Source organism: Vipera berus, assembly GCF_964194415.1.
Source record: "Vipera berus genome assembly, chromosome: 17".
Lineage (NCBI taxonomy): Eukaryota > Metazoa > Chordata > Lepidosauria > Squamata > Viperidae > Vipera > Vipera berus.
In genome coordinates this window covers 2,013,268-2,039,033 of record NC_138220.1, presented here as the reverse complement: position 1 = coordinate 2,039,033, position 25,766 = coordinate 2,013,268, and the positions used below count along the sequence as shown (strand labels likewise).

The following is a 25,766-nucleotide window of genomic DNA, read 5'->3' as shown; positions in this document are numbered from 1 at the left end:
TTCCTTTATTGAAACGTTCAAAATTATGCCCAAAGCGAAGCTCTCGTTACAGCCAAACCTTATCAAGATGAATTTCACACACACCTTGTAATGGCTTTCGGAGGGCTTAATTGGCGTGCAAAATGAAGACCCGGGAAAAATTAATGGCTCACCTTTACACGTAAGTTAGTTTCGAAACCCAGGGCGGTGATGGCCTCCTGCGGAAAAGTCAGCAAAGAGTCGGAGAACAAAGACCCACAACTAGAAATTGGGCAGGGGGCTGGTGGCTTGGAGGCTGCATTTGAAATGGTGTGAGAGTTCAGTTTGTAGCTCAGGATCTTTAATGGCTGATTATTGGCGCTGTTCCTACTTGTCCATTTTTCAGGTTCATTTCAGGTACCTAATATACTCCAGGAAAAAGTGGTATCTCCTCCCTCCCACCTCCCTCCTTCCTTCCTTCCTTCCTTCCTTCCTTCCTTCCTTCCTTCCTTCCTTCCTTCCTTCCTTCCTTCCTTCCTTCCTTCCTTCCTCCCTCCCTCCCTCCCTCCCTCCCTCCCTCCTTCCCGTTACATCATTGATTTCTTCCTTGCTCTATACTTTCATGCTTGTAAGACATTCTGTTCAACCCATTAATAAACCTTTATTGTCAAAGTACAACATGTGTACATTGAGATTAGCTGAGCCTCCCCCCATGCTCCCTCCCCCCAACACACAGTGACAACAAACCCTCCATCCTACCACACCATGTGAACCAACTACACCACACACCACTTGGTCCAGCCACTTGGTCTCCTCATCTTTTACTTAGCCAGTTTCTCCTTAATTCCAGGCTGCTTCTCTCCTTGATCAGTTTCCAACTGTTGTTTCTCGTCCTGCCCTCTGGTTCTTTGGCCCCCTCTGCCTTGTGGCAGCCCCTCAGACACTGGAACGCTGCTATCCCGTCTGCCCTGTTTCTTCTTTTCCTTAGACTAGCCAAACCCAAGTCCCGCGGCCGTTCTTCGTATGTTTCAGCCTCCAGGCCTTGGATCATCCTAGCTGCTCCTCTCTGAATTTTTTTCCCCCAAACTCTCAACATCTTTTGTGTCATGCGGTGACCAAAATTGGAGAATCAACACGCCCCATCACCCGTTCAGCCGGCCTCGGAGCAGCTTCAAGAGCAGCCCAGCGGCTCAGCTGCCATGCAGGGGAAGTTGGCTTCCCCTGTCAAATCACTTTAATATGGCTAAGTAACGATTGCATTAGCTTCCATGCTCTCTATCACCGAAGCATTCTCGCTTCTGTTTTGGCAGAGTTTCTGAAACGGGAGGAATAAGCCAGCATCTTTCTGTTGTTTAAATCTCCAGGGTTCCGGATGCAATTAGCTCCCAATATGGCGTGGAAGAAGGGGGGGGGGGGAAGAAGAAGAAGAAAGGAATAAATTATTAACATTTTTTAAATAACTTGGCAGGCTTATGTAATAGATATAATTTTCCCACTGCCTTTTCAGTAAGCTGCCTCCTGCCGCTGCAGCCTTCCGGGTTATCTCGGCAAAGCTCCTGCAGCCCTTGAGATGTACGTATGCAAGTAGCTGCAGAAGTGAACCGTCTCCGTTTTTAGTTTGTTTTGGGTGTTTTGTTAGCTTGCTTGTCTGTGGTTTAGCTAGTTCCCCGTACTTGGCTTGCTTTTCTGCCATCCTCTGATTCTGGATGCAAAGCCTTCTCCCAGCCTCCCTCTCTCAAAGACTCCTAAGGCTGCAAGGGACCTTGGAGGTCTCCTAGTCTAACCCCCCGCCGAAGGCAAGAGTCCTGTCATATCATCCCGGACAGATGGGTGTCCAATCTTTTCTTCAAAACCTCCAGCGAGGCCACAAACCCGGAGAGGGCCGTCTGTTAACAGAAACCATGTCTTTCCCCCTTTTTTTGTAACGTTTGCGTGCTTAGAAAATGCAAGCAAACAACTGCAGTGGCGATGAAGAGGAGCTGGAAGTGGGGGGGAAAAAATTAGGAATTCATGCTGGGAAGTGGTCTCAGGACATGCCTAAATCTGACTGGCTTGCTTCTGTTTCTCATTGTCCCCCCTGCAAAAAAGCCTATAATCACCCAGCTTGCAGTTGTACAATTTCTCCTGGAGATGTTTTGCTAAAAGCCAAGCGGTTGCTTCTTTCCTTTGTGCCGTACGGTGGAGTTCGCCGCAGATCCGGCCTCTCCTTTTGTTCTTCTCCACCACTCCCCAATAATTATTCACCAGCCCTTTTGCTTGGTTCAGAAACGTTTATTTGCAGCTCTAGATACGTGGCTTTCACCCCCCCCCCACCTTCTTCTTCTTTTCGCTTTGCTGTGGGAATTGAAAACCACAAGTCTGTGAGGACACCTTGGCTCTGATGTCTTTGAAGAGAAGGCTGACGGAAAAGGTAGCTTCCCTTTTTTTCCCAAACAGCAGGGAATAATAACAATAACAACAGTAATAATAACAACAGTCTAATCTAGCTTCGTCAGATGGCTGCAGCTTTGAAGAGACCATTTCTTCTGAACTTCCCCTAACGCAAGAAACATAAACATATCCCAGAAAAATATTTCTAGCTTTGCTGTGAGATTTGCTTTTCCAAAAGAGCCGCTGCTGCTGCTTCTCCAGAGCTTCTGGAATTGGCTCTGAAATGCAAACGTCGCCAAGGAACAACTGTATTAATTTCCCCTTCTTGCAGTCAAAGAAATAAAAAGCATGGGAAGCTTCCGTCCATTACGCCATTGAACGTACAATCCCAGGCAAATCAGCTCACTGGTTGAAGTTCCCTCCAGAGTCAAGGTAGGCCTGGAGGTTCAGCACCACGGAGAGTTCCACATGGTCTCCTGGATCAACTCACTCTCTTTAGTTAGACAGAATAGAACAGAGCTGGAGATCTTCATGTCATCTTAATCCACAGGAACTTTAGATTTATTCATTCATGTCGACCCTCATTTGTTGGTATTCGCACCCTAGATCTTTAGATAATAAGGCATCATTCTTGAATGAACTGACCTTCCAACACTCATCTGAATTTAGGCTGCCAAGAGTACCTGCGAGAAAAAAAAAGTGCCCAAGCTGGCAAAATCTCAGGCAGGATAGCATTTGTGATGTACATTTGGCTCCCAAAGAAAGCCCTTAATGCCAGTCCGTTTTTAAATGTGCCGTATCATATCAATCCCTCCCGGACTGATTTTTCACAGGGAGAAACATTATATTTTTAGCAAATGTTGTCAACTGGTGTGATTTTTGCACTTCTGCCTGAGTTTGGGCAGATCATTCACTGGGGCTTGTCAACGCTTCTCAAACATCCTTTAGCCTTCGCAGGGAGAAAGAGCTGGGTGCCCACAAATGGATGGAGATTTTTATGGGTCATGTATCCACTTTCCTCCCCTCGTGTTGTGGCTTCTTTTTTTCTGTTACACAATCAACTTCAAATCTCAGTCACTTCTTTCCCCAATCCAAAGAGACCCTGCTTGGGGTTGGTTTGTGTCTACCTTTGTCCCAAAATTAGCACATTTTTCTGGCCTTAGTTGTATGTGTTATAAAGCAGCAGGCAAAGCAAAGGGAATAAACACAGTCATTAACTGCAACAGGGGCCCCTATAAACATTTTCTGCTTAATTAGAGTCTTTCTTCCTTTCTCACAGACCAAAAGGACAAGTCTGGCGTGCTTTCTGGGCAGCCACAGACGTTGTCTGACCTCTTGAGCCCACTTACCACAAGGAAGCCCGTTTTTCCGACTTCGTATCATTTTGGCTAATGAAAGTCCAGCTGGCTATTATCATGGAGAGTCATCTGGTTTCTTGGATGAGAGTACAGACCTACCTACCTCAACCCTGACTACAAGGCAACTCTCCGATCCCAGAAGGGTGATGTGGCTTTCAATTTTTACCCCTTTGAAGGCACAAGATCCAAGGCCTGGAGACCAAAACATAGGAAGAACAGCTGCGGGACTTAGGCTTGGCTAGTCTAAAGAAAGGAAGAAACAGGGGAGACATGATAGCAGTTATTCCAGTATCTGAGGGGCTGCCACAGGGCAGAGGGGGTCAGGTTGTTCACCAAAGCACCAGAGGGCAGGACGAGAAACAATGGTGGTAAACTGACCAAAGAGAGAAGCAACCTGGAATTAAGGAGAAACTTCATGACAGTGAGGACGATTAACCAGTGGAACAGCTTGCCACCAGAAATCGTGGGTGCTCCATCCCTGGAAGTTTTTAAGAAGAGACTGGACAATCACCTGTCTGAGATGGTGTAGGTTCTCCTGCTTGAGCAGGGGGCTGGACTAGAAGACCTCCAAGGTCCCTTCCAACTCCTATTCTATTCTATTCTATTCTATTCTATTCTATTCTATTCTATTCTATTCTATTCTATTCTATTCTATTCTATTCTATTCTATTCTATTCTATTCTATTCTATTCTATTCTATTCTATTCTATTCTATTCTATTCTATTCTATTCTATTCTATTCTATTCTATTCTATTCTATTCTATTCTATTCTAGACAGGAGTTTCGTAAGTGATGCGGTTCACATTCGCTCCACACAAAAGAGTCTCCCTTGAGGCAGGTGTCGATGTCCCATTTCTGTTGTTTAGCTCTCCAGTTACATTTGGACACCAGAGGCTTTGCTGCCTTTCCACACCTCCGTTCCTCTGCCGGTGATCTTTTCAACAAAAGGGTTTCCTTCCCCCCCCTTTCTCCCCATCCAGGTGACAGCTCTAATCAACAAACAGCGAATTACTTCTGGGTGCCTTTGGCAGGGCCCTCCGAGGTCGCCTTTCTGTTTGGGGATAAATTGCAAAATGGCAAAAAAAAGGAAAGAAAGTAAGCTTTCATTTCGGGCTCACTCGTGAGCGTGGCAACCTATTTCGGCCCGGTGGAGGCAAATCGGATCCTTCGGGTTGGTTCCGTTAGCACGGTCGTCTGGATGGCAGGCAGCCAGAGACGCAGAAACGATGGTGAAACAGCTTTTTATTTTTTTTAATTGATAATGAAGAGAGCATGCCTCTTATTTTTGTTTTGCCGTGCTAATTTTTTTTATTTTTTTTAAAGCTTGTTAAGGTTGTTTCTTTACAAGCCTCGGGATTTTATTTATTTATTTATTTTTATTTTTGTACTGTGCTGTAATTGTACGGGTGTAATTCTAGTAACACGTAGTCTTCGGCTTACGACCACGACCCAGCCCCAAATTGCTGCGGCTAAATGAGGCATTCTTAAAGTGAGTTTTGCCCCGTGTTCACGACCTTTCTCGTCCCCGTCGTTAAGTGTGCCACTGCTGCAGCAGTGAAGTTAGTCACACGGTTGTTAAGGGAATCTGGGCTCCCCCACGGAAAATTGCAAAAGGGAGTCGCGTGATCTTGGGACACAGCAACGGTCATAAGTACGAGTCAGTTGCCAAGCATCTGAATTTTCACCACGGGATGCTGCAACGGTCGTAGGCGTGAATAAATTTTTATTATTATTATTATTATTATTATTATTATTATTATTATTATTATTATTATTATTATTATTATTATTATTATTATTATTATTATTGCACTGGTCTCATCAAGGAGGCCGCCCACCATCTAGCAAAGAGAAAGGGGTAAAGGAAAGAAAACTCGGGGACGTGTTTCTCTCGCCCGCAGTGAGGCCGAACCCTGCAAGGAGGCTTTTTGTGGACCAGGCTGACTCTGAGCCCAGCATCCTCAAGCCCGTGGCAGTTAATAGGATGCTGAGACACTGGAGGTGGCTGGTCTCCAAATGCACAGACACAGCACTGCAGGGAAAAGGCTCCAGGGAAGGCTTTCAAAACACGAGATGTTTTTTCCCAGGTAGATAATGTCTGCGGCAGAGGCCCAATTTGGTCCTCTGGCTGTTTTGCTTCCATTAAATTTAACAAAGGGGAGGAAAGGGGGAAACGCGTTGGAAATGGGGCTACTTTCATCTTTGCAATCGTGAATTTATTATTGTCTTCCCCCCCCCCCGATGCGTACATTTTTCAAAGGGAGAACATGGCATGTTGCCCTTACACTGTCCTCACCTGGTTTTCCCCTGGTGTTATTGGAAGCCCTTCCTTGAAAATAATTCGCCCCAGGACACGAATATTTCAAAAGAATTTGGGGGGAGTGGAAGCTCACAAGACAGTCGTTAGCATATATATCTGTGGTGAGAAGGAGATTGTGGATGATATATTATTTGGAAGCCGATAGGTGGCCCGTGTTAAATGTAAAGAACGTTCTGGAATTTGCATACCAAAATACCTGCTGGGGAAAATGTAGGAAGTTGCATAGAACAAATTGAAATTAAAGTCCATGGCATACATTTCCTCCTTAGTTCCAGGTTGCTTCTCTCCTTGATTCGTTTCCCTCCGTGGCTTCTCGTCCTGCCCTCAGGGGCTTTGGAGAACAGGTGGACCCCCTCCCTGTTTGTGGGTGTCACAGGGCAGGGTGTACCCAGACGGCTAAGATTGGTTATGTTGTATCGCCGGATCAAAGCCCAAGTCCCTAAAAGCAAAGTCTTTAATAAATGTTACGGGGAGCTCCATCCTTCTGTTGGGTTATTTAGCCAAGGCATTCTCCACCACTTTTGAACCCCGCTGATCCAATAAATACGTATTTTTATTTCCGAAATGTCGGCGCTGGCGAAAGAAGGCAAATCCATTTCTTGCGGTCCATCAAGCAATTAGACGCCTACTCAGAGGAAATTGTAGGCTCGGCCTAGCCCCACCACACACCGGAAAGGGAAATAATAACGGACAATGGCAACCAGCATCCATTTGTGTTCATAGATATAAAAGCATCAGCCTCTGATATCTCCCAGGCTGTCAGAATTGATAACCTAGAGCAGTATTAGCTACACGTTGAATCTCCATCGTTTTTTTGTTGGTGTAGTGAAGCCAAACAATATTTTTTGTGTTGGGATGTAGAATGACAGCCTGGATGGTTTTGTTTCTCTCCCCCCCCCCAAATGATTTTTTTTTTTGTTGATGGCAGCAACGATCATTCTTGCCTTGCTAAATAAAGGAACTGTCAAGCTAATTGTTGATTTTGACAGAACATTTTCTTTTATTTTTTTCCAAACACCAAATAAAAGTCCCCAGTCCAAATGAATAAGTCATTGCTGGTGAAAATTAGCCATTCTGCTCCTGGAATCAGCCCCGGTTTTTATTTATTTAGGGTCATTTATTCAGTCAATTTCTGTTCCATACAAAACATAGCAAGGAGGTTACAAAGCGATGGTTTTGTTTGCACAGCTCACTAAACCATAACTTGGCAAGCCTATTTTAGCCAGCATATTGGATAATCCCAAACTGTGTAACTAATTTATGATTCAGGCTGTTGTGTGAATTTGCTAACCGGGTGAATACTACCAACCAACACTGTCTTGTTCGTTGATTCCAGTTTTGTGACTCAGTGAACCGTTTCTCAGGACCACCTTTCCACCTTCGCCTCTTTGAATTTTTACACGCTCGTGCTGGGGTCAGGAGGAGAGTCTCTAGCCACCTTCTCTTCTCTTGGCTTTCTATTTTATTTTTTTACAGTCTTCAAACTTTTTCTGACCTCAAACTGATTCTTGCTTCCATTCGTAGCAGCAAGTATCTTGCCTTTTAATTTCATTAATTGCCCTTCGGTGATCAATCTAGTTTGTTTCATGGAGTATTCAATTATTGCTACATCTTGCAACCAGTAAGTAAACTACTGTGATCTCTACAGTACCCTTCCTTCCTTCCTTCCTTCCTTCCTTCCTTCCTTCCTTCCTTCCTTCCTTCCTTCCTTCCTTCCTTCCTTCCTTCCTTCCTTCCTTCCTTCCTTCCTTCCCTCCCTCCCTCCCTCCCTCCCTCCCTCCCTCCCTCCTTCTTCTTCTCTCTCTCTCTCTCTCTCTCTCTCTCTCTCTCTCTCTCTCCTCCCTCCCTCCCTCCCTCCCTCCCTCCCTCCCTCCCTCCCTCTCTCTCTCTCTCTCTCTCTCTCTCTCTCTCTGGCATGGTAAAAGGGAGTCTGGGTCAGTGTAATATGTAGAAGGCCAAAGCAGCAGCCTAGATGAAAAGACCATAAAAATTGTGTTTTTTTTTATATTGTGCAGATTCAGTGGCTCTTGGAAAATGATTCAGTGGCTCTTGGAATCCTCACCCAGAAAGCTTTCAAGATCCTAGAAACAGGCGTGGACCCCATTAAATTTCCCATTGCTTCCATCACCGCCTAACCACAGTACTCAGCCCAGATTGTGCTAGGAAATTTTGGTTCCCCTAACCCTACCGCCATAGCCTGGCATTTTCTCCGTAGCCATCAGAATATTCAACCTTTTCCAAACTCGCCTCCTCTTTTAGGCCGGTGGCTAGAATATTCTCTGGAGCGCTTCGGCCTCTTGCCAGCGAATGCGGGGACGCCCTGACGGTTTTGAACTCCGTAGCGCAACTCACCTGCCACAACCCATTAAGCTCCCTCTCCTTGAATTAGCCAGCGCTTCGGTTGAAGTGCCCAAGGAGATAAAAGTGCCAAGTTTACCCCAGTTAGAAAAAACCTGGCTTGGCTTTTGCTGGAGAAGATGAGAAGAGGACTGGAATATTTCCATTCTAAAATGGGAGACAGGAGTGGTCAAAGTTTGTGAGGGGGGGAAAAAAGTTCAGAGAGCACCAAAGACCCCACAGTCGTCCTCCTCCTCCCCCTCCCCCTCCCCCTCCCCGTCCTCCTCCTCCTCCTCCTCACAGTACATAACAATGGGATGCTAGAAATTAAAAATTCTCAAGGGCCCAGCGGGTTATCATTCCAGCTGACACGGTTTATTTTCCCCTCCATTTTGTAAACTGCTCAGTCATTAGGCAACCGAAGGATGATTAATTGATGGCATTTCAGCCTCCAGTGGCCGAGGTACTTTGCTTTTGTTTTCTGATGTTGGTGGGGTTTGGGGTTTATTTTTTTTTTAATTTTTTCTTGCCCCCCAAAAAGAGCATTGACGGGATCAGAATTTTAAAATGAATTAATAATATAATGTGGCATGTGATATCCAGATGAGAGGCCTTAATCTCCCTCGCTGGCACAGAAAAGGGATAATCTCCTTCTCCCTTCCTCTCTCCTTCCTCTTCCCATCCTCTTGGACAGGCAGCAAATGAGGAATTATTTAGCCTGGCCTAGGCAGATGCTGCTTTATTTATTCAGTGTGGTTCAGCATGCGAGGTGGAACGGGGGCAGAATACGATGTGGGAACCTGAAACTGCTTCGCTTCATCTAGAGAGGCCCCTGAGTCTCCTTATAGTGGAGACCGGGCGGCATTAAATTTTTTAACAATAAATACGTAAATAAAAACCTTAAGGCCAGACTGCAGATCTTTAAATCATGATCCTCTGCACTAGAAAAAAAAAACTAGTGCAGTTTTTTCCAACTTTTGGGCACTGTGGACTTCAACTCCCAGAATTCCCCAGCCAGCCTGGTCAACTGTTCGAGCAGGAGACACTTTCATTCAGAATAACAGAGTCGGAAGGGACTTTGGAGGTCTTCTAGTCTCTCCCCCCCCTCTGTGACTGCCGGGTTTCTCCGACAGATCCCAAATTCAGTTTCCACTTGCTTTTATATTTTGGTTTTAATTCTTCCAATAAAAGGGAAGAAGGCCGTTTACGTTGCTCTTCTTCGGAGCCTTAAGACATTTCATATAGGCAACGTTTTTGAGGAGCTCCTCTGGAATTTTGAGAGAGTTTCAACGCAAGTTGAGACTCCTCAATTTCCTACCTTCTTCTCTTTCATTCAGACTTTCTTGACATGCCAGAGAATGCCATCATTTTGCCCGGAACAGGGCTTAAAATCCCCCCTCCCCCTAAGATTAACACTGAGGGAAAGACTCTGAAACTTATAGCAGTCAGATACACAACCACCCAAGTTGTTTAAATACAAGAAAATCCCTGAGGATTCTGTCACGTGAGATTTATTTTATTATTATTATTATTTTTGCAGCTCTGAGTTGCTGTGGAGACCACAGGAGAGGTGCCACATAGGGACAGTGGCTTGTAGGATGCAAATAAGCTTAGCAAATTCAGTGCTTTCCACACACTCAGATCCAAAGCTTCGGAGGACAGAATTGGGTTGAATTTCCAATCAACAGTTTCCTGAGGGTGGGTCTACTTTTGTCTACTAGAGGATTCTGGGAGTTGAAGAGTACTCTAGAAAGAGTCCAGAGAAGAGCAGCAAAGATGATCAGGGGGCTGGAGGCTAAAGCCTATGAAGAACACTTGCAGGAACTGGGCATGGCTAGTTTAGTGAAGAGAAGGACCAGGGGAGACATGATAGCAGTCTTCCAGTATCTGAGGGGCTGCCAGTATCTGGTCAGCCTGTTTTCCAAAGCCCTCAAAGGCCTGAGGTGGAACAACAGATGGAAACCGATCAAGGAGAGATTCAACCTGGAAAGAAGGGAGAAATTTTCTGACAGTGAGAACAGTCAACCAGTGGAACAGGAGTCGCCTTCAGACGTTGTGGCAGCTTCATCACTGGAAGCTTTCAAGATGAGACTGGACTGCCATCTGTCAGAAACGGTGTAGGGTCTCCTGCTTGTGGTGGGGCGGGTGTGTGTGTGTGTGTGTGTGTGTGTGTGCAGGGTTGGACTAAGATGGCCTGCACAGTCCCTTCCAACTCTGTCCTAACTGGAGGATGCCCAGGTGAAGGAAAGTCGGTCTAGAGCAGTACGTCCAGGAAGGTTCTCAGTCACCCAGGTCAAATTGCCTGGAAGTTGAGTCATGGCAACTGGCCTGATTTTCTTGCTGGTTTGAGACTTTTCGCTGCCCATCCAAGCAGCATCTTCACCCTGAGAGTCCAAAGACTTAATCTGCCTGCTCAGATTCCCCTCACTAACTTGAAGGTGGGTGGGCAGCAAAAGCGTCTCAAACCAACTAGAGAATAGGCCCAGTTGCCTTGACTCAACTTTCCGTCCATTTAGAGCAGCTGTTCTCATCCGTTAAGGAGACAAGGAGTGGATACCAGAGCCCCCAATTGAGTGGGCCACCCATGCCCTCCTCTTTTTCTGGAACAGAAATGACACACGCGCGCGCGCACACACACACACACAAGCACTGGAAGGGGTGGAGTTTCTTCTTGTGACAGCTTGGAAAGGGGGAAGACAGCGGTGGGAAACAATTCCTTGCTTTAGTGGCTGGTTGAGTACACCTTAACCCTTTTTGATCAAAGATTGGATTTGAATGGCTGGGTGTCTTTTGGCAGGCTGAAAGGGAGCAAGGGAAGCCAGCTGTAAATCTTGATAACTCTGCAAACAATTGTCCGTAGAGATTCTCAGTCATCCAGGTCGTTGGCTTTTCCAAAGGTGCTTTTTTAAAAAAAACAAAAACAAAAATCAACTGGATTTTCTTGGGTGTTCCCCCTCCCCCCCCCCCCGCCTTGAAAACCTTTCGCTTCTCATCCAGGAAGCTTCTCGAAGAACCGAAGAACGTTTTCAAGGAAAAAACAACAACAGGAAAGTCCAGTTGCCCTTTGGTAAAAAAAAAAAAGCGCCTTTGGGTCTGCAAAGAGTTTTTTAAAATTGTCCTGTTAGGTGTTCACATGAGGACTTGGCGCTAATTTGGGGGCGTCTGGGTTTTTAAACTGCAACGTCTAACCAGCGCATCAGTCGTCTGATGTCTGTGTTTTGTGTGTGTGTGTGTGTGTGCTGAGGATATATTTATTATGGGAAAGCGTTACGGGACGCAAGCCTTCCCATTTTACAGCTTAAAAGACTGAGGCAGAGACACAGGACTGAAGGTGGGACCTGGGGGAGGGGGTGGGCGATCAGCACATGTGGAGGAGGTGTGAAAGAGCGGCTTCTAAGGGTTGTGCCTGTGATATGTGTTGCCTCTTCCGCGAACTTTCTCCCCCCCCCCCCCGCTTGAGTGTCAGGAGATCGAATTGCCACCTTTGCAGGGAGATCAGCTAGCATCAACCCAAGTGGCCGAACATCAAAGTAGGGGGGGGAGAGAAGTCATCCCCTTCTCTTTCTTTCTCTCTCTCTCTCTCTCTCTCTCTCTCTCTCTCTCTCTCTCTGCTGGTCTCTTGTCCTTCTTTTCTCTCCGGCCCCGTCCTTCTCTCCTTACCTGCCCAGCTGCCATTCTGGCCGTGGACCAGGATGAGGCCGGAGCGAAGCCGCTGCTTCTCCCAGGAAGTTTGGGCTTTTGCGCCGCTGAGATGCTTCCTTTGGCGTGGCTGAGAACGCCTCCCAGATGCTGCCGGCAGCGGCGTTTGAGTGATGCTTCTCCCTCCTGGCTCCCGTGGCACTTTGGCTGCCTCCTCCTCCTCCTCCTCCTCTTCATCCTCCTTGACCCCCCTTTTGGAATATGGACGATTTGAAAACCGCCCCGTGCCTCAGCCCCGATCAAGGTAAGGCAGGATCGCTGGGCAAGCTCCCGTCTCCCACTCACCCACCCACAGAACCCCCCCCCTCTCCAGCCTTTCCTTAAGGGATGGAGCTGTCAGGATCAGGTCAGCCCTGGCTGGGAAAGAAGAAGCTAGTCGGGGTCCCAAGGAGACACATCTTTGTTATGCAAGGAGCTTGGAGCGGGCTTCTTACGGCGGGTTGGTTTCGGGTTTGGGGGGGGCAGCTCTTTCCCCGGCTGCGAGCCTTTTGGAGAAAAGTTGGGGTTTTAAAAAAATTGTTTGTTCTGGGTGGTTGCTCATTGTTTGTAATGGTATCGAAGCCCAACTCCCTCCCCCCCCCGAAACTTCCCCGTGGAGGCAAAATCAGGCGATGGTAACAAGGCAGAAGTCCCTTTGTACAAGGACACCCCGTTCCTTGTCTGTGTAGCTCTGGGGCAAGGAGCAGTTTCTATTTTGTGAAAATGGGGATGGTAGGTCACCCTTTAGGTACAAGGAGTGTGTAAAAAACCTGAAAGCCCTCTGTGGGAGGGGGAGAGAAAGAGAGCCCTCCCTCCCTTCCTTCCTTCCTTCCTTCCTTCCTTCCTTCCTTCCTTCCTTCCTTCCTCCCTCCCTCCCTCCCTCCCTCCCTCCCTCCCTCCCTCCCTCGCGCCCCAGATAGTCAACAGTTGAGGATGCCATGTGACTAGAAATTTACCTGATTTTGTTTTGAATCAATCTCTTTCCCCCCCCCCCCAATGGTTTGGTCTGTGTGCCAAACAACTCTAACTTAGATGAGTGATCACCCGTTCTAGAGACCCCTCTGAGAACAGTGAGCATCTTTAAAGAAGCGTGAACAGCTCAGAGAACCCAACCGCAGCCGAAACCTCTCTCGTTATTCGATGCTTTGGCCCCGGCTGAGGACCCCTGGCCTTTGAAGCGCTGACATCCCAGCTGCAAAGAGATATAAATAATAACCCAGGCTGCGTTTTCTTCCCTTTCCCCCCATGGGGTATTATGCAAGCTTTACAGCAAGAGATGCGACTTGAAAGTCCGTTTCTCTGACGGTTATTTTTTCTCCCTCCTCCCTAAGTTGGTATTTTTATTCTCTGTCATTTTCCACCTTTCCAGCAGAACAGGTGCACTCTGTGTCGAACATAGCTATCTACCTGTATATCTACCTGTAATTCTGGACTAACCATGCAGAGTCTTTGAGGGCCTTTTCTGTGCTTGGGAAATCTAAAGCAAATATCTTATTATTTCTAAACTGCCCAGAGTCATGCATCGGATGGATGGATGGATGGATGGATGGATGGATGGATGGATGGATGGATAGAGAGAGAGATAGGTAGGTAGATGGATGGATGGAAGGATGGATGGATGGATAGAGATGGGTAGGTAGACGGATGGATGGATGGAAGAATGGAGAGAGAGAGAGAGAGAGAGAGAGAGAGAGATGGGTGGACGGACAGACAGACAGACAGACAAAAGTATAGAATATATGGCTTTTTGCCCTGTTTTTCTGAGTCCACACAATATATCGAGGTGGAAACTCCTGCCACATGCTGGCTCAGGAATTCTGGGAGTTGAAGTCCACGAGTCGTAAAAGAGCCCAGGTTGCCTCCTACCCCTGCCCTAGGTGATGCACCTTGCTTGTGGACTGCCCACCTGTGGGTGAAATGTCAGCATCTGCAGGAATGGCGCTGCCTTCAGGGGAAAAAAAAACCAACAGTGGGAGAAAAACAGCCCAGGATACGAGAGTCGCCAGGGTTATATTTCTCTTTTGGACAAGACTCCCGTAGACTCATCTCCCTACTGGCTGACTTGGATCTGTCCTCCAATTTCTCACCTGCAGCCGGCATCAGGTTGCTGCCCTGCGTAGCGAAACCCTAACCCCCCCTCCTCCTCCTCCCCACTTTGATGGGTCCCAGGCCAGGTTCATGGACCGCAAATCCTTTAAACCCTAACCCTCTTCGTCTGGTCCAGAAAGGACCCAAAACTCTTGGCAAGTTGGGATGTGGGCCTTCCCGAGCAGGGAGCAACGTCCAGATTGCTGATTTTTTTATTTTTTGGGGGGTGGGGGCGCGATTTGCCTGACTTTCTACATTATAGAAATTTTGGGGTGAGTTGCTGTGGGACCCAGCTCTGCCAGACAGCTTGATTGGCAGTGTGTCAGATCTGTCGGGCAGTTGCCAGCGTTGCTGGTGGCTGATTCTCAGGTTGCGCTGAGGCCTGTGCTGGCTTTTTCGCGCCTCCTGAACTCGTGGCATGGGCTTGCCGAACCCACAAACTCTGCAGTCCCGTTTAAAGTTTGTTTAAGGGGGTTAAGTGGGGTCAGCCTTTGCATTCTTGCTGCTCCTTGCAGTAACTCATAGGTTTGTGTGTGTGTGTGTGTGTGTGTGTGTGTGTGTGTGTGAGAGAGAGAGAGAGAGAGAGAGAGAGAGAGTTATAAAGTCTTAATTAACTCTCAAAATATTACAGTTAAAATTCCTCAAAAGGCACTACAGATGGAGAACAGTAACAAAATAAGTCATACGGAGTAGAAAACGATTGTTTAGCAAACAATAAGCTTAAAAATCTCTGGGTGCATCCTGTGAAGGTTGAGTAGCTCTCGATCTCCTATTTCCCAACCAACTTCACACAGTTGACAAAACGGTTTTGAATCTGAAGCTGTCGCAGTGATTTAAAAGAGAAAAAAAAACAACAAAACCCAAAATTCATGCATCTGCTGCTCTCTTAAATTACGGTAATTGCGGAATTAACCACTGTTTAGATTGTCTTCTTTCTGCAACTTGCAGTTCAGTAACCATTCTGAATTATTTATAATAAATGTGCTATAAATAGAAGCAAGCGGTGACGATGATAATTACAAGCTGCCCATTAGAAGCTGTTGAACCCTTTAAGCCCTTGCAAATAACCACCCAACAGGCATTCTTTAAATTGTTAGGGCAGGATTGTAGCCGAGTGGCCTTGGACGTGCCTTGCAAAAGATTAGCGGTTCAGTCATCATCACGTCTAAATGGACCTGGGAAAAATGTCGGTCCAGAGCCCTGCACATCCTCTTTCTCTATGCCACACCTGAGATGAATGCTACACACCACACACACACACAAACACACACAGAGAGCCCAGTTAGACTCAAGAATTTTAAAAAACACCAGCCTACCTTGCAAAATTATTTTGTGCTGCCAAGGTTTTGAGATCAGCATGTAGATGAGAGTTCAAGTTGGCTATGGGACAAACAGTAGATCTCCAAGGTCCCTCTTCCAGCCCTATGATCCTCTGCTCTTAAAGAAAAGACAGAGCAATACAGAAGGAAAGAAGTGTATTTACATTATTCTAATTAATGATTTTGTATCTCCCCCCCTTTTTTTTCTCACCTCAAGAACCGATTGCAGTAACACAATAACAGAGTTGGAAGGGACCTCGGAGGTCATCTAGTCCAACCCCCTGCTCAAGCAGGAGACCCTAGAACGTTTCAGACAAATGGTTGTCCAATCTCTTCTTTAAAACCTCCAGTGATGGAGCACCCACAAGTTCTGGTGGCAAGCTGTTCCACTGATTAATTATCCTCAGGAAATCCCTCCTTAGTTCTAGGCTGCTTCTCTCTTTGATTAGTTTCCATCCATTGCTTTTTGTTCTGCCTTCGGATGCTTTGGAGAACAGGTGGACCCCCCTCTTCTTTGGGACAGCCTCTTAGATATTGCAAGGCTGCTATCCTGTCCCCCCTCGTCCTTCTCTTCGTTAAACTAGACATTCCCAATTCTTGCAACCGTTCTCAATATGTTTTAGCCTCCAGCCCTCTGGTCATCTTTGTTGCTCTTTGCGCACCTTCTAGAGTCTCAACATCTTTTTTTTTATATCGTGGCAATCAAAACTGGGCGCCATATTCCAATGGTGGTCTCACCAGGGCATTATAAAGTGGCATTAACTCTTCCTGTTCTTCAGTAGAAGAAGCTGGTCAGAAAAATCAGGCGGGCAACAGGTTCTGAGTTCAAAACCGTAGCTTTCCGGGAACCTCTGGCTTTCCAGATGGGGTTGAACCACAGCTCCCCCAGTGCCTCTGTTCTATGAATGCTGGCCCTGGGGCTATTGGGAATTGTCATTCAGGAGCAACCCAGCAGCTGCGGGCGGGCAACCGTGGCAGGAAGCAAAGAGACCTCAAGAAGCGAGAATTTTTGGACGGGCAGGCCGTGAAACTAGAGAACTGGAAGGGAAGGACCGCATTCCACCGGCCTCTTCAATCGGTTTTTCGCTGAACAGTAATTAGAATTGGCAGCAAATTAAAGAATTCCAGTTTTGTCCTTTCTGGGGGAATTTCAGCAGAAAATTGGCTGAGAGCCCTTCTTTGACAGGTACCCCCACCCCTACCCCCATTCTCCTTCGTCTGAGCAAGCAATTGGCTGGAGATCCAGCAGGTTGCTTTGATCGTTGTTGTTTTGTTGTTGCTGTTGTTTTTTTTTAAGAAAGGTCAGCCAGCTCTGGCAGGATGACTTCAAAGTCCCGGGGTTCAAGGTTAGAAGGAAACTCTTGAGAGGGCAGAATTAATGGAAAGACAAGATTGGGGGTCCTTAAACCTCTGACAGGCAATGAATAGAGCGGGTCTATTCTCCGCTGCCCCCAGGCCAGGGTTAAAACTTGTGGGGTGGGAATTACACAAAGGCCCATGTTGGCTAGACGTGAATAGAATAGAATAGAATAGAATAGAATAGAATAGAATAGAATAGAATAGAATAGAATAGAATAGAATAGAATAGAATAGAATAGAATAGAATAGAATAGAATAGAAGCTGGAAGGGACCTTGGAGGTCTTCTAGTCCAGCCCCCCGCTCGACCAGGAGACCTTATACCATCTCAGACAGGTGATTGTCTGAGTTTTCAGCTGCCCCAAGCTTTGGGCAACGTTGCCATGGGGTAATATTTCCCTAATCCAGTTTTCCCTTCTGCTTCTCCCCCTCCACCCCTGGGGGTCTTTAAAGGGTCGGTTCCTAGGGAATTTGGGAGAAGGAATAACAGTTCCTATATTACATAGGCAGTACGCCAAGCTTCTTCAGAACTTCCACCTTCCTCATTTGATCCCAGAACTCTAACCAGATTGCCATAGAAAAATGCAGCACTGCCCCCCCACCCCACACCAAACAATTGGACATTGCAACTTGAAATGAAGGCTAGCATCAAGCGATAATGAACGGGGTTGTTTTTCCCCTGTTTAATTAGCAAACTTTTAGCCCTTAGCAAGGGGAAGGGGTGGGTGGAAAGGGGTAAGTAGAACATTTAGATCGAGATGGTTTGCTGGGGACCTTTTGTCTAGTCTTGAATGGCGTAAACCGGGCTTCCTGAACTGGACAAGCGCTCGGCGTAAATCAAGAGAGCCCTCATTACCGCTAGGAAAGGCTGGGAAAGCTCTTTGTAAAAGCAGCGAGTGCTCTACTCTCCTCGGCAAAGTGGAAACAACTCTCCGGCGAATCCCTTCAAAGTCGTCACTTCGTTAATTGGATGAACGCAACGGAGCGGCTCTTGGCCATTTAAAAGGCCTGGAGCCGAGTCCTGTGGGATTTCAGACCCTATTAGATACCCATTGCCCCCTTCTCATTTTCTTGACGTTGGCTTAGCGTTTGCCCAGTCGTGCAGCCCCAGTTGACCAGGAGCATAAAAATGATCTGCATCTTTGCTACGTGTTGGCTTTGCGTTCCCTGGGCCTTGTGCTCCACCTGTCCCTTTTATTTAATTCTTGCTCTGTTGAGCGTTCCCCTCTCTCTCTCTCTCTCTCAGTGTGTGTGTGTCTCTGTCTCTGTCTCTCACTCACTCACTCACTCGTTTAATTTTGAAGTAGATATTCCTAACTTTGAATCCATAGCTCACTTTTTTTTTAACTTCTGCCAAAATAAACCCCCCAAAGTTTTTTTTTAACAGTTTCTCTTGCATCCCAATTCCTCTGTGTTATTGGACAGAATCTTAGCTGACTTTCCCCCCCCCCCCCACTCCATCCTAAATTTGTCCTATTCACCGATTAACTATTTGCGGGTCTGTATGTGTGATTGCAGAAAGTGTGTTTTTCTGGGAAATGGGGAACACCTCCGTCATTCTTCCAACAGCATTAGTGACTCTTGTCCCTAGAATTGGCTCCATATTTTTGCACACAGCGCAAGGACATTTAGAACCCCGTTGGGAAATTTAGCAAAACCTGGACAGAATTCCATCTCAGAATTTGGCTAGTAAGAACTTCCTTCTTTGCCTCTCGTTTTTAAGAAAACTTCGGTCAAAATCCAGAGCGCCGTTGTCTTTTTTTAAAGCTGGACAGGGATTTGTCTGGCAGGGAAAACAACAAAATAACATCAAACCAAACCCTCCGTTTGGTCTGAGTTTCCTACAGCTGCAGCACCTCTAACGCACACAGAACCACAAACACACACACACACACACAACCTTTAAATCTCTCGACCGGATAAAACAGAAGCAAGCAATGGCTTTGGGATTAACCAGATTTAAGCTGCAGGCGAACATGAATTGCGGGCACTGAGCTTGGGATAGCTTTTTTTTCTCTCTCCCGTCGTCCTCCGGACTGGACGAGTGTCCTGGAAATTTTCTGGGTAAGCACTTCTACAACAGCCCCTTTTGAAAAAGGAAAAGCAGGAAGAAGGAGGCTTGGGGTGGTTCTGAACACGTGAATCGGGCTCTCCAGCCTCCCCAAAACAAGATCTGGATCAAAGACGGGATTAAGCAATAACCCAGATGGATCCCAAGCAGTGCCCATCACCATCCGTGGCCACTGCCGTGCCAAGGCCGGAGGGCTTCCTTCTGCACTGCCCATCCAGACGTCTTCGCAAGCTGGCATCGGAAGCTCGTCAGGGTTTCAGGCGCTTCCCTCTCCCAGATGTGGCGGGGGTGGGGGCTCCCCAGCACTAGCCAGCACTGTGGAGGAGAGACAGCTGTCACTCACAAGGAACGCATCTAATACCCTCCAGATCAGGCAGGAGAAGAAATGGGAGGACGAGAGCCACGGAGCTACCAAAACTCACCTGTCTCCAACTGTGGCTAGTTCTTGGGGAGAACGGATGATGAGACACTGCAAGCAAAAAAGAAGAAGAAGAAGAAGAAAAAGAAGATAGATAGATATTTAATTTTGCGGCCGGTTGCTGTTTTAATTTCTCAAAGCCCTAGGCTCGGGATTAATCAAGGTTTGCCTCGTAGCCTCCGAGAAGGACAGGAATGAGCTCCCAAGCGAAATTAGCCGGAATGGTGTCCACTTTTTCTTTTTTATTAAAAAAGGAAGGAAAAAATGACAATTAAAGGTCTAGTCAGAGAAGGCTCAGGTCTGTTTTGCTACTGAAGATTCCTGGAGCTTGTGGAGCTTTGGACCAAAAGCAGGAATCTTCTGGCATGGATCCGTCCCTGTCTTCTCTGCTCCAAAGCAGGTTTTCGGTTGCCCGCCTGGCAGAAGCGTTTTTCTGGGTTGGTGGCAGCGTTGTGACGGCGCCCAAACGGAAGATGGGCCGAATTGGTAAGATGGGACCCCTGAGTCCCTTTCCTCTAGAACAGGGGGTCTCCAAGCTTGGCAAATTTACAACCTGTGGACCTCAACTCCCAGCTGAGGTTTTGACTTTTCTGTGGTACTTGCTTAGCATTTTAAAGAAACGGCTTCTTTTAAAAATTAGGGTGATGCTTATATTTTAAATGTTACAGTTATTTTAAATGCCATGGCCGTTATAAAACGGTCTTTCTGCCTCATTCCTTCAATGTAGAGGTGGAGGCTTGCCCTGAAATACTTTTATAAGGTAACATTTTGCCACTTCTTTGGAAAAGTGGCTTATGGGTCTTTTAAATAAAGACACAACACAAGGCGGGCAGACCCAATAAGTAGGTCACTTTGTGGCTTTGAAGGTTTTACTTGCGTTAGGTAATCCTCTGAGTCTCCAATTAGGACGTCGTCATCATCAGAGTTGGAAGGGACCTTGGAGGTCTTCTAGTCCAGCCCCCTGCTCTAGCAGGAGACCCTATTCCATTTTCAAACAAAAGGTTGTCCAGTTTCTTCTTAAAAACCTCCTGTGATGGAGCACCCGCAAATTCTGGTGGCAAGCCGTTCCACTGGTTAATTGTTCAGACTATCAGGAAGTTTCTCCTTAGTTCTAGTTTGCTTCTCTCCTTGACGAGTTTCCATCCGTTGCTTCTTGTCCTGCCTTTTGGGGCTTTGAAGAAGAGTTGGACCGCCCCCCTCTTCTTTGTGGCAGCCCCTCAAATATTGGAAAACTCCTATCATGTCATCCCCTATTCCTGCTTTTCACTAAACTAATCATACCCAATTCCTGTAACCCTCCGCAGGGTTAGCACTCCAACTGCTGGCTTGGATCGCTTTCGAGATCTATTTGTGGGGGGGGGCAGATTTGCGATTTGTAGAACCTCCCCCCTCAGTAGTAGTCTATCCCTGAATGCCAGTTTTCTGGGAATGGCTCTCTTTGACCCAATCCAGCACTAATACTCTGAAACCCTTACGCTTCCTCAACCTGAGTCTTTAAACTGAAAAGCACTTGCAAATGGTCCTGGGTCACAAATAAAATCCAGATGGCTGAGGAAGATCTGAATCCTTCCACCCATCAGGAGCTAGTCATGTTTCCTTGTACACGGAGTCCTGAGGCTGAACAGACACAGCGGCTTTGTTTTCCTGCTTGACTTAAGAGGCTTTCTGGCAGATATGCCCCGGTGCCACCAGGCACTCTTTTCAGCCACAAAAGGCATTAGTCACTCGCGTTTCATCTTTCAGCCCCCCAAATATTAAAGCTGTCGAGGCAGCCATTCAGTTGTCTATCTGGAGATGAACACCTGCAAATCCTATTAATATCCCAGTCAGAATTTGGGGGGTGGGTGTCTATTTGAATGCCCCCTCTCTCAAGGAATTATGCACCGAATGTCAGCTCTGAAGCTGAAAAATTCAATTAGTGTTGACTTGGAGAAGTTGACTTTGAAAAATGATGGATAATTTTATTCTCTTTGGGGGCAATCGACAAGAGTTTGGGTTTCCAGGTATTCAAACCATAGAGGTAGATCTGTAATTTTGGGAAGGTGTTAAGTGCGTTTATTTAATACCTTCCCAAATGAAATGGGATTATTTAAAAGACCCAGCCGTTGTAATAGGGCGGCCAAACCCTCACATCTCTTGCTTTGCTGCAGTTTCATATCGTGCGAGCTGACCTGCGGACTTTTCCTGTCAGATCAGAATAAAACAAAACCAAATCAGAGGACGGTGCTGTCACTTTTTTTTTTTTTTTGGCCACGGTGCATGTCAATGTTTTATTTTTACTCCCATTTTAAAAGGGTGCTTTGGCCTTCCACCCGAAAATGACAGAAAGATCAATTGGATTTGTCTAGAGCTTCGGAGCGGCTGTCAGATTTCCAGCGAAAAGCACAAAAGAGTCTTTTGCAAGGGCCCTTTTTCCTGAGGGTTTAGCAGCCTTGGAATCAAAGAATTATGAAAGTTTTTTTTAATTAAAACCTTAAATTAAATTAAAGGTTGCCATTTGTCCGGGATGGTATACGGTCCTACCGCCTTGGGTAAAGGGGTTGGACTAGAAGACCTCCAAGGTCCCATCTAGCCCAGCGTGTCTATGATTCCATATGAAGAATCCATACAAAAGTTCTGTGGAGATCTATTCTCTCTATAGATCTCGCCAGCTATGACACAGAATTAGGTGCCCTTTTTAAGAGAACACATCGCTCAGATCAGCTAGGCAGTAACTAAGAAAAGGCGTCAATGCAACCAGAAACTTAAGGTAATAAAGAGTAATCAGATTGAATTGCAATTTGGGGTTAAGATTGACAAAAGAGTCGTTCTAACGCTATCACTGTGAGGTAGTGAAGGATAAATAGCAGTAAATCCATCAGACAAGCAGATTTACCCAATTTGCAAATCCGGCATCTTTTCCCTCCCTGGAATGCAGTTATGTATTGATTTTTCACACCAGTCTGTGTTTTGAGAAGCAGCTCGCAGCTAAAACAAATGCCTGCAAAACTCCACGCTGGGATTTGCAGCTGCAAATGCATTTTTTCTAAACCCACACCGTGATTTGCCCATAAAAACTTCATTGTCTTGACCTCTGAAAATCAAGCATGCAGCACGATGCGCACACCCTTGAGCATAACAATTCTTTCTTTCTTTCTTTCTTTCTTTCTTTCTTTCTTTCTTTCTTTCTTTCTTTCTTTCTTTCTTTCTTTCTTTCTTTCTTTCTTTCTTTCTTTCTTTCTTTCTTTCTTTCTTTCTTTCTTTCTTTCTTTCTTTCTTTCTTTCTTTCTTTCTTTCTTTCTTTCTTTCCTATAGTGGAAAAATGTATGAGCTCCATGCAAGCCGGCACTCAGATGATCAAACTTAGAGGCAGCTCCAAAGGTCTCGTCCGATTCTATTACCTGGATGAACACAAGTCGTGCATTCGCTGGAGACCCTCGCGAAAAAACGAAAAAGCTAAAAGTAAGTGAAGTGCTTCGGTCGAGCGGTCCACGATTGAGGTAAGACGTCTAGTCCGGTGTTTTGTGTTACGCAGTAGCCAACCCGGTGCTTCTAGTGGTAGAGGCTCTTCCTTCCGTGTTGTTACTCAGTGGCTACCATTGATTTTTAAATCCCCGCAGAAGCAGTCCTTGACTTACAATCACAAGTGACCCAAGACGGTTGTTAAGTTGAATTTTGCCCCATTTTACAACCTTCCTGGCTACATTTGTTAAATGAATCACAGCAGTGTCAGCCACAAGGTTGTGAAGGGAACCTGCCTTTGCTCAGAGGAATAAAATGCAGAACAGAGCTGGGAGGGACCTTGGAGGTCTTCTAGTCCAGCCCTCCCCCTGCTCAGACAGGAGAGACCGTACCATTTCAGACCAACGGCCGTCCAGTCTCTTCTTTAAGAAAGGCGAAGAAGCATTGCATTCTAATTCTGCCATTTTTCTCTTTCCCCCCCCCCGCCCCCGCAGTCTCCATAGATTCCATCCAGGAAGTGTGCGAAGGGAAGCAGTCAGAGATCTTCCAGCGCTACGCTGACGGCAGCTTCAATCCCAACTGCTGCTTCACCATCTACTATGGGGACCACATGGAGTCCCTGGACTTGGTGTCCTCCAACGGAGAGGAAGCGCGGATGTGGATCACCGGCCTCAAGTATCTAATCGCCGGGATAAGCGATGAAGACAGTCTCTCCAAAAGACAGAGGACGAGAGACCAGTATCCTTTTGGGGCTGAGGGGATCCAGGGCTTGTAGGACTAGATGACCTCCAAGGTCCCTTCCATCATCATCATCATCATCATCATCATCATCATCATCATCATCATCATCATCATCATTATTATTATTATTATTATTATTATTATTATTATTATTATTATTATTGCCATTGGTGTGTGTGTGTTTGTCATGCTACAGATAGTCATTTAGCGACCATCTGCAGCTACAGTGGCACTGAGAAAACCATTCCGTGGCCCTTTTTTGAGCTTACGACCCTTGCAGCATCCTCAAAATCTGATCAAAATTTGGACGCTTGGCAACGGACCCCTGTATTTGACCGTTGCGCTCTCCCGGGGTTCACGGCGATCTCCTTTTGCCACCTTCTGACCGGCTAAGTCACACGGGTCAGACGTGGCAGGTGCAGGGATTCCCTTAGTGGCCGTGCCAAGGAAGGTCGCAAGATGGGGGCAAAAAGTTGTAGTCGTAAGTCGAGAACTGCCCTTTCGGGCTAAGCAGCACGAAATGCAGCAAAGCGGTGAGGAACGGGAGACAAAATGAAGGAAAAGCACGAGATGAAAAGAGAAAAAAAAAGAAAGTGACTAAATTGGATTTGCACCCACAGCCTGTAGCGTTCCTGCCCATCTTTTCTGCTTCCATCCCAGCCACGAACTTTTTCCAAGATCTCATCCTTTCCAGCCTGCCACGATTTCCTCGGCCTTCTCCCGTCTCTTTCATTCTCCCTTCGTGCATTTGCTTCGTGGCATCGAATCTCTATAAAGCTACAAGTTGAACAAGCAGATCGATCCATAGATTCTTTTCCCCCCAGGGTAAAAATAGCATTTAAATGCGGATTTAGACAGAGGGATAAGCCCATCTAGATCCAGCTGAGGGCTAAGTGGGACCCTACTAAAAAAAACCTTTTCGTGAGCGTTTGGGTGGGTCTGAGGGTTGGGACTTTGCTCCCAGAGATGAGGGATTAACTCTCTGCCCTCTTTGTGCCCTCCTTTCCCACAAAACTCCATCCTTGCAAAGCTTCCTTTCCACTCAGGAGAAATTGCGACTTCTCTCACGCAGCGGCTGTTGACGCTTCCTCCTCCTCCTCCTCCTCTTCCTCCTCCTCTACAGCCCCCACTTCCTTCTAGAACTGATGATGTTACCTAATTCGGTAATGAAACATCTGCAAGAAAACCACCAGGCTCAGAGAGCACCAAGGAACCCACAGTCCCCCTCCTCCTCCTCTCCTTCCTTCCTCCCTTCCTCCCTTCCTTTCTCCCTCCCTCCCTCCCTTCTTCCTGAGCCATCTTTTCCTTAACTCCTGCTAAATGTGGTTGAAGCAAACCTTTGACGAAGCGGACAAAAACGGCGATGGCAGCCTGAGCATTAACGAAGTCCTCCAGCTAATGCACAAGCTGAACGTCAACCTCCCCCGTCAGAAAGTGAAACAGATGTTCAAGGTAAGAGGCTCCATCGTGCACCAGGGCGTCTAATGAAGGCAGCTGGAGGCGCTTGGAGGGACGGCCGACCTCGGGTGCTGCAGCTCTGGCCGTCTCCCGCCTCGGGCTTACCGCCAGATGTTGGGGTTTGCAGCTTGGTAGGCTTGCAAATGGGCCCTGCCACAGCTCTTCACCCATCATCATCATCATCATTGGAAGGGACCTTGGAGGTCATCTAGTCCAACCCCCAGATCAGGCAGGAAACCCTACACCATTTCAGACAAACGGCTGTCCAGTCTCTTCTTAAAAACTTCCAGTGTTGGAGCATCCACAGCTTCCAGAGGCAGGTTGTTCCACTGGTTAATTGTTCTAACTGTCAGGAAGTTTCTCCTTAGTTCTAGGTTGCTTCTCTCCTTGACGAGTTTCCATCCGTTGCTTCTTGTCCTGCCTTCAGGTGCTTTGGAGAATAGCTTGACTCCCTCTTCTTTGGGGCAGCCCCTGAGATATCGGAAGACGGCTATCATGTCAGCCCTGGTCCTTCTCTTCATTGGTTGTTTTCTTGCAGACGTTCCATGACCCAAACTAAGTAACATCACCAGTGTTACCTAGCTGATGGTGTTACCTCATTTGGGTAATGAAACATTTCCAAGCAAACAAACTCAGAGAGCAGCCAGGAACCCCTCATGTCAAACCTGAGCTACAAATATTCTCCTTTGTTAGTTTTCTTGCATTTCATTAACACTGATGGTGTTACCTAGGTTGGTAATGAGACCTCTGCAAGAAAGCCACCAAGCTCAGAGAGCACCAAGGACCCCATGAAGGATTGAGCTCACCAGGCTGTTGAGAATCTCTTAAACTGAGATCTAACTAATCTTGGC

The 25,766-nt window shown here is 46.7% G+C and overlaps 1 protein-coding gene across 1 annotated transcript in view; it reads left to right on the top strand.

Moving 5' to 3' along the window:
- PLCH2 (phospholipase C eta 2) overlaps positions 1-25,766 on the top strand; it is a 106,705-nt gene that overhangs the window by 45,594 nt on the left and 35,345 nt on the right. The window contains exons 6-8 of the mRNA XM_081341458.1: positions 22,570-22,716; positions 23,211-23,454; positions 24,780-24,909. Of these exons, the coding sequence (XP_081197584.1) occupies positions 22,570-22,716; positions 23,211-23,454; positions 24,780-24,909 (521 nt within the window). The remainder of the gene's footprint in view (positions 1-22,569; positions 22,717-23,210; positions 23,455-24,779; positions 24,910-25,766) is intronic.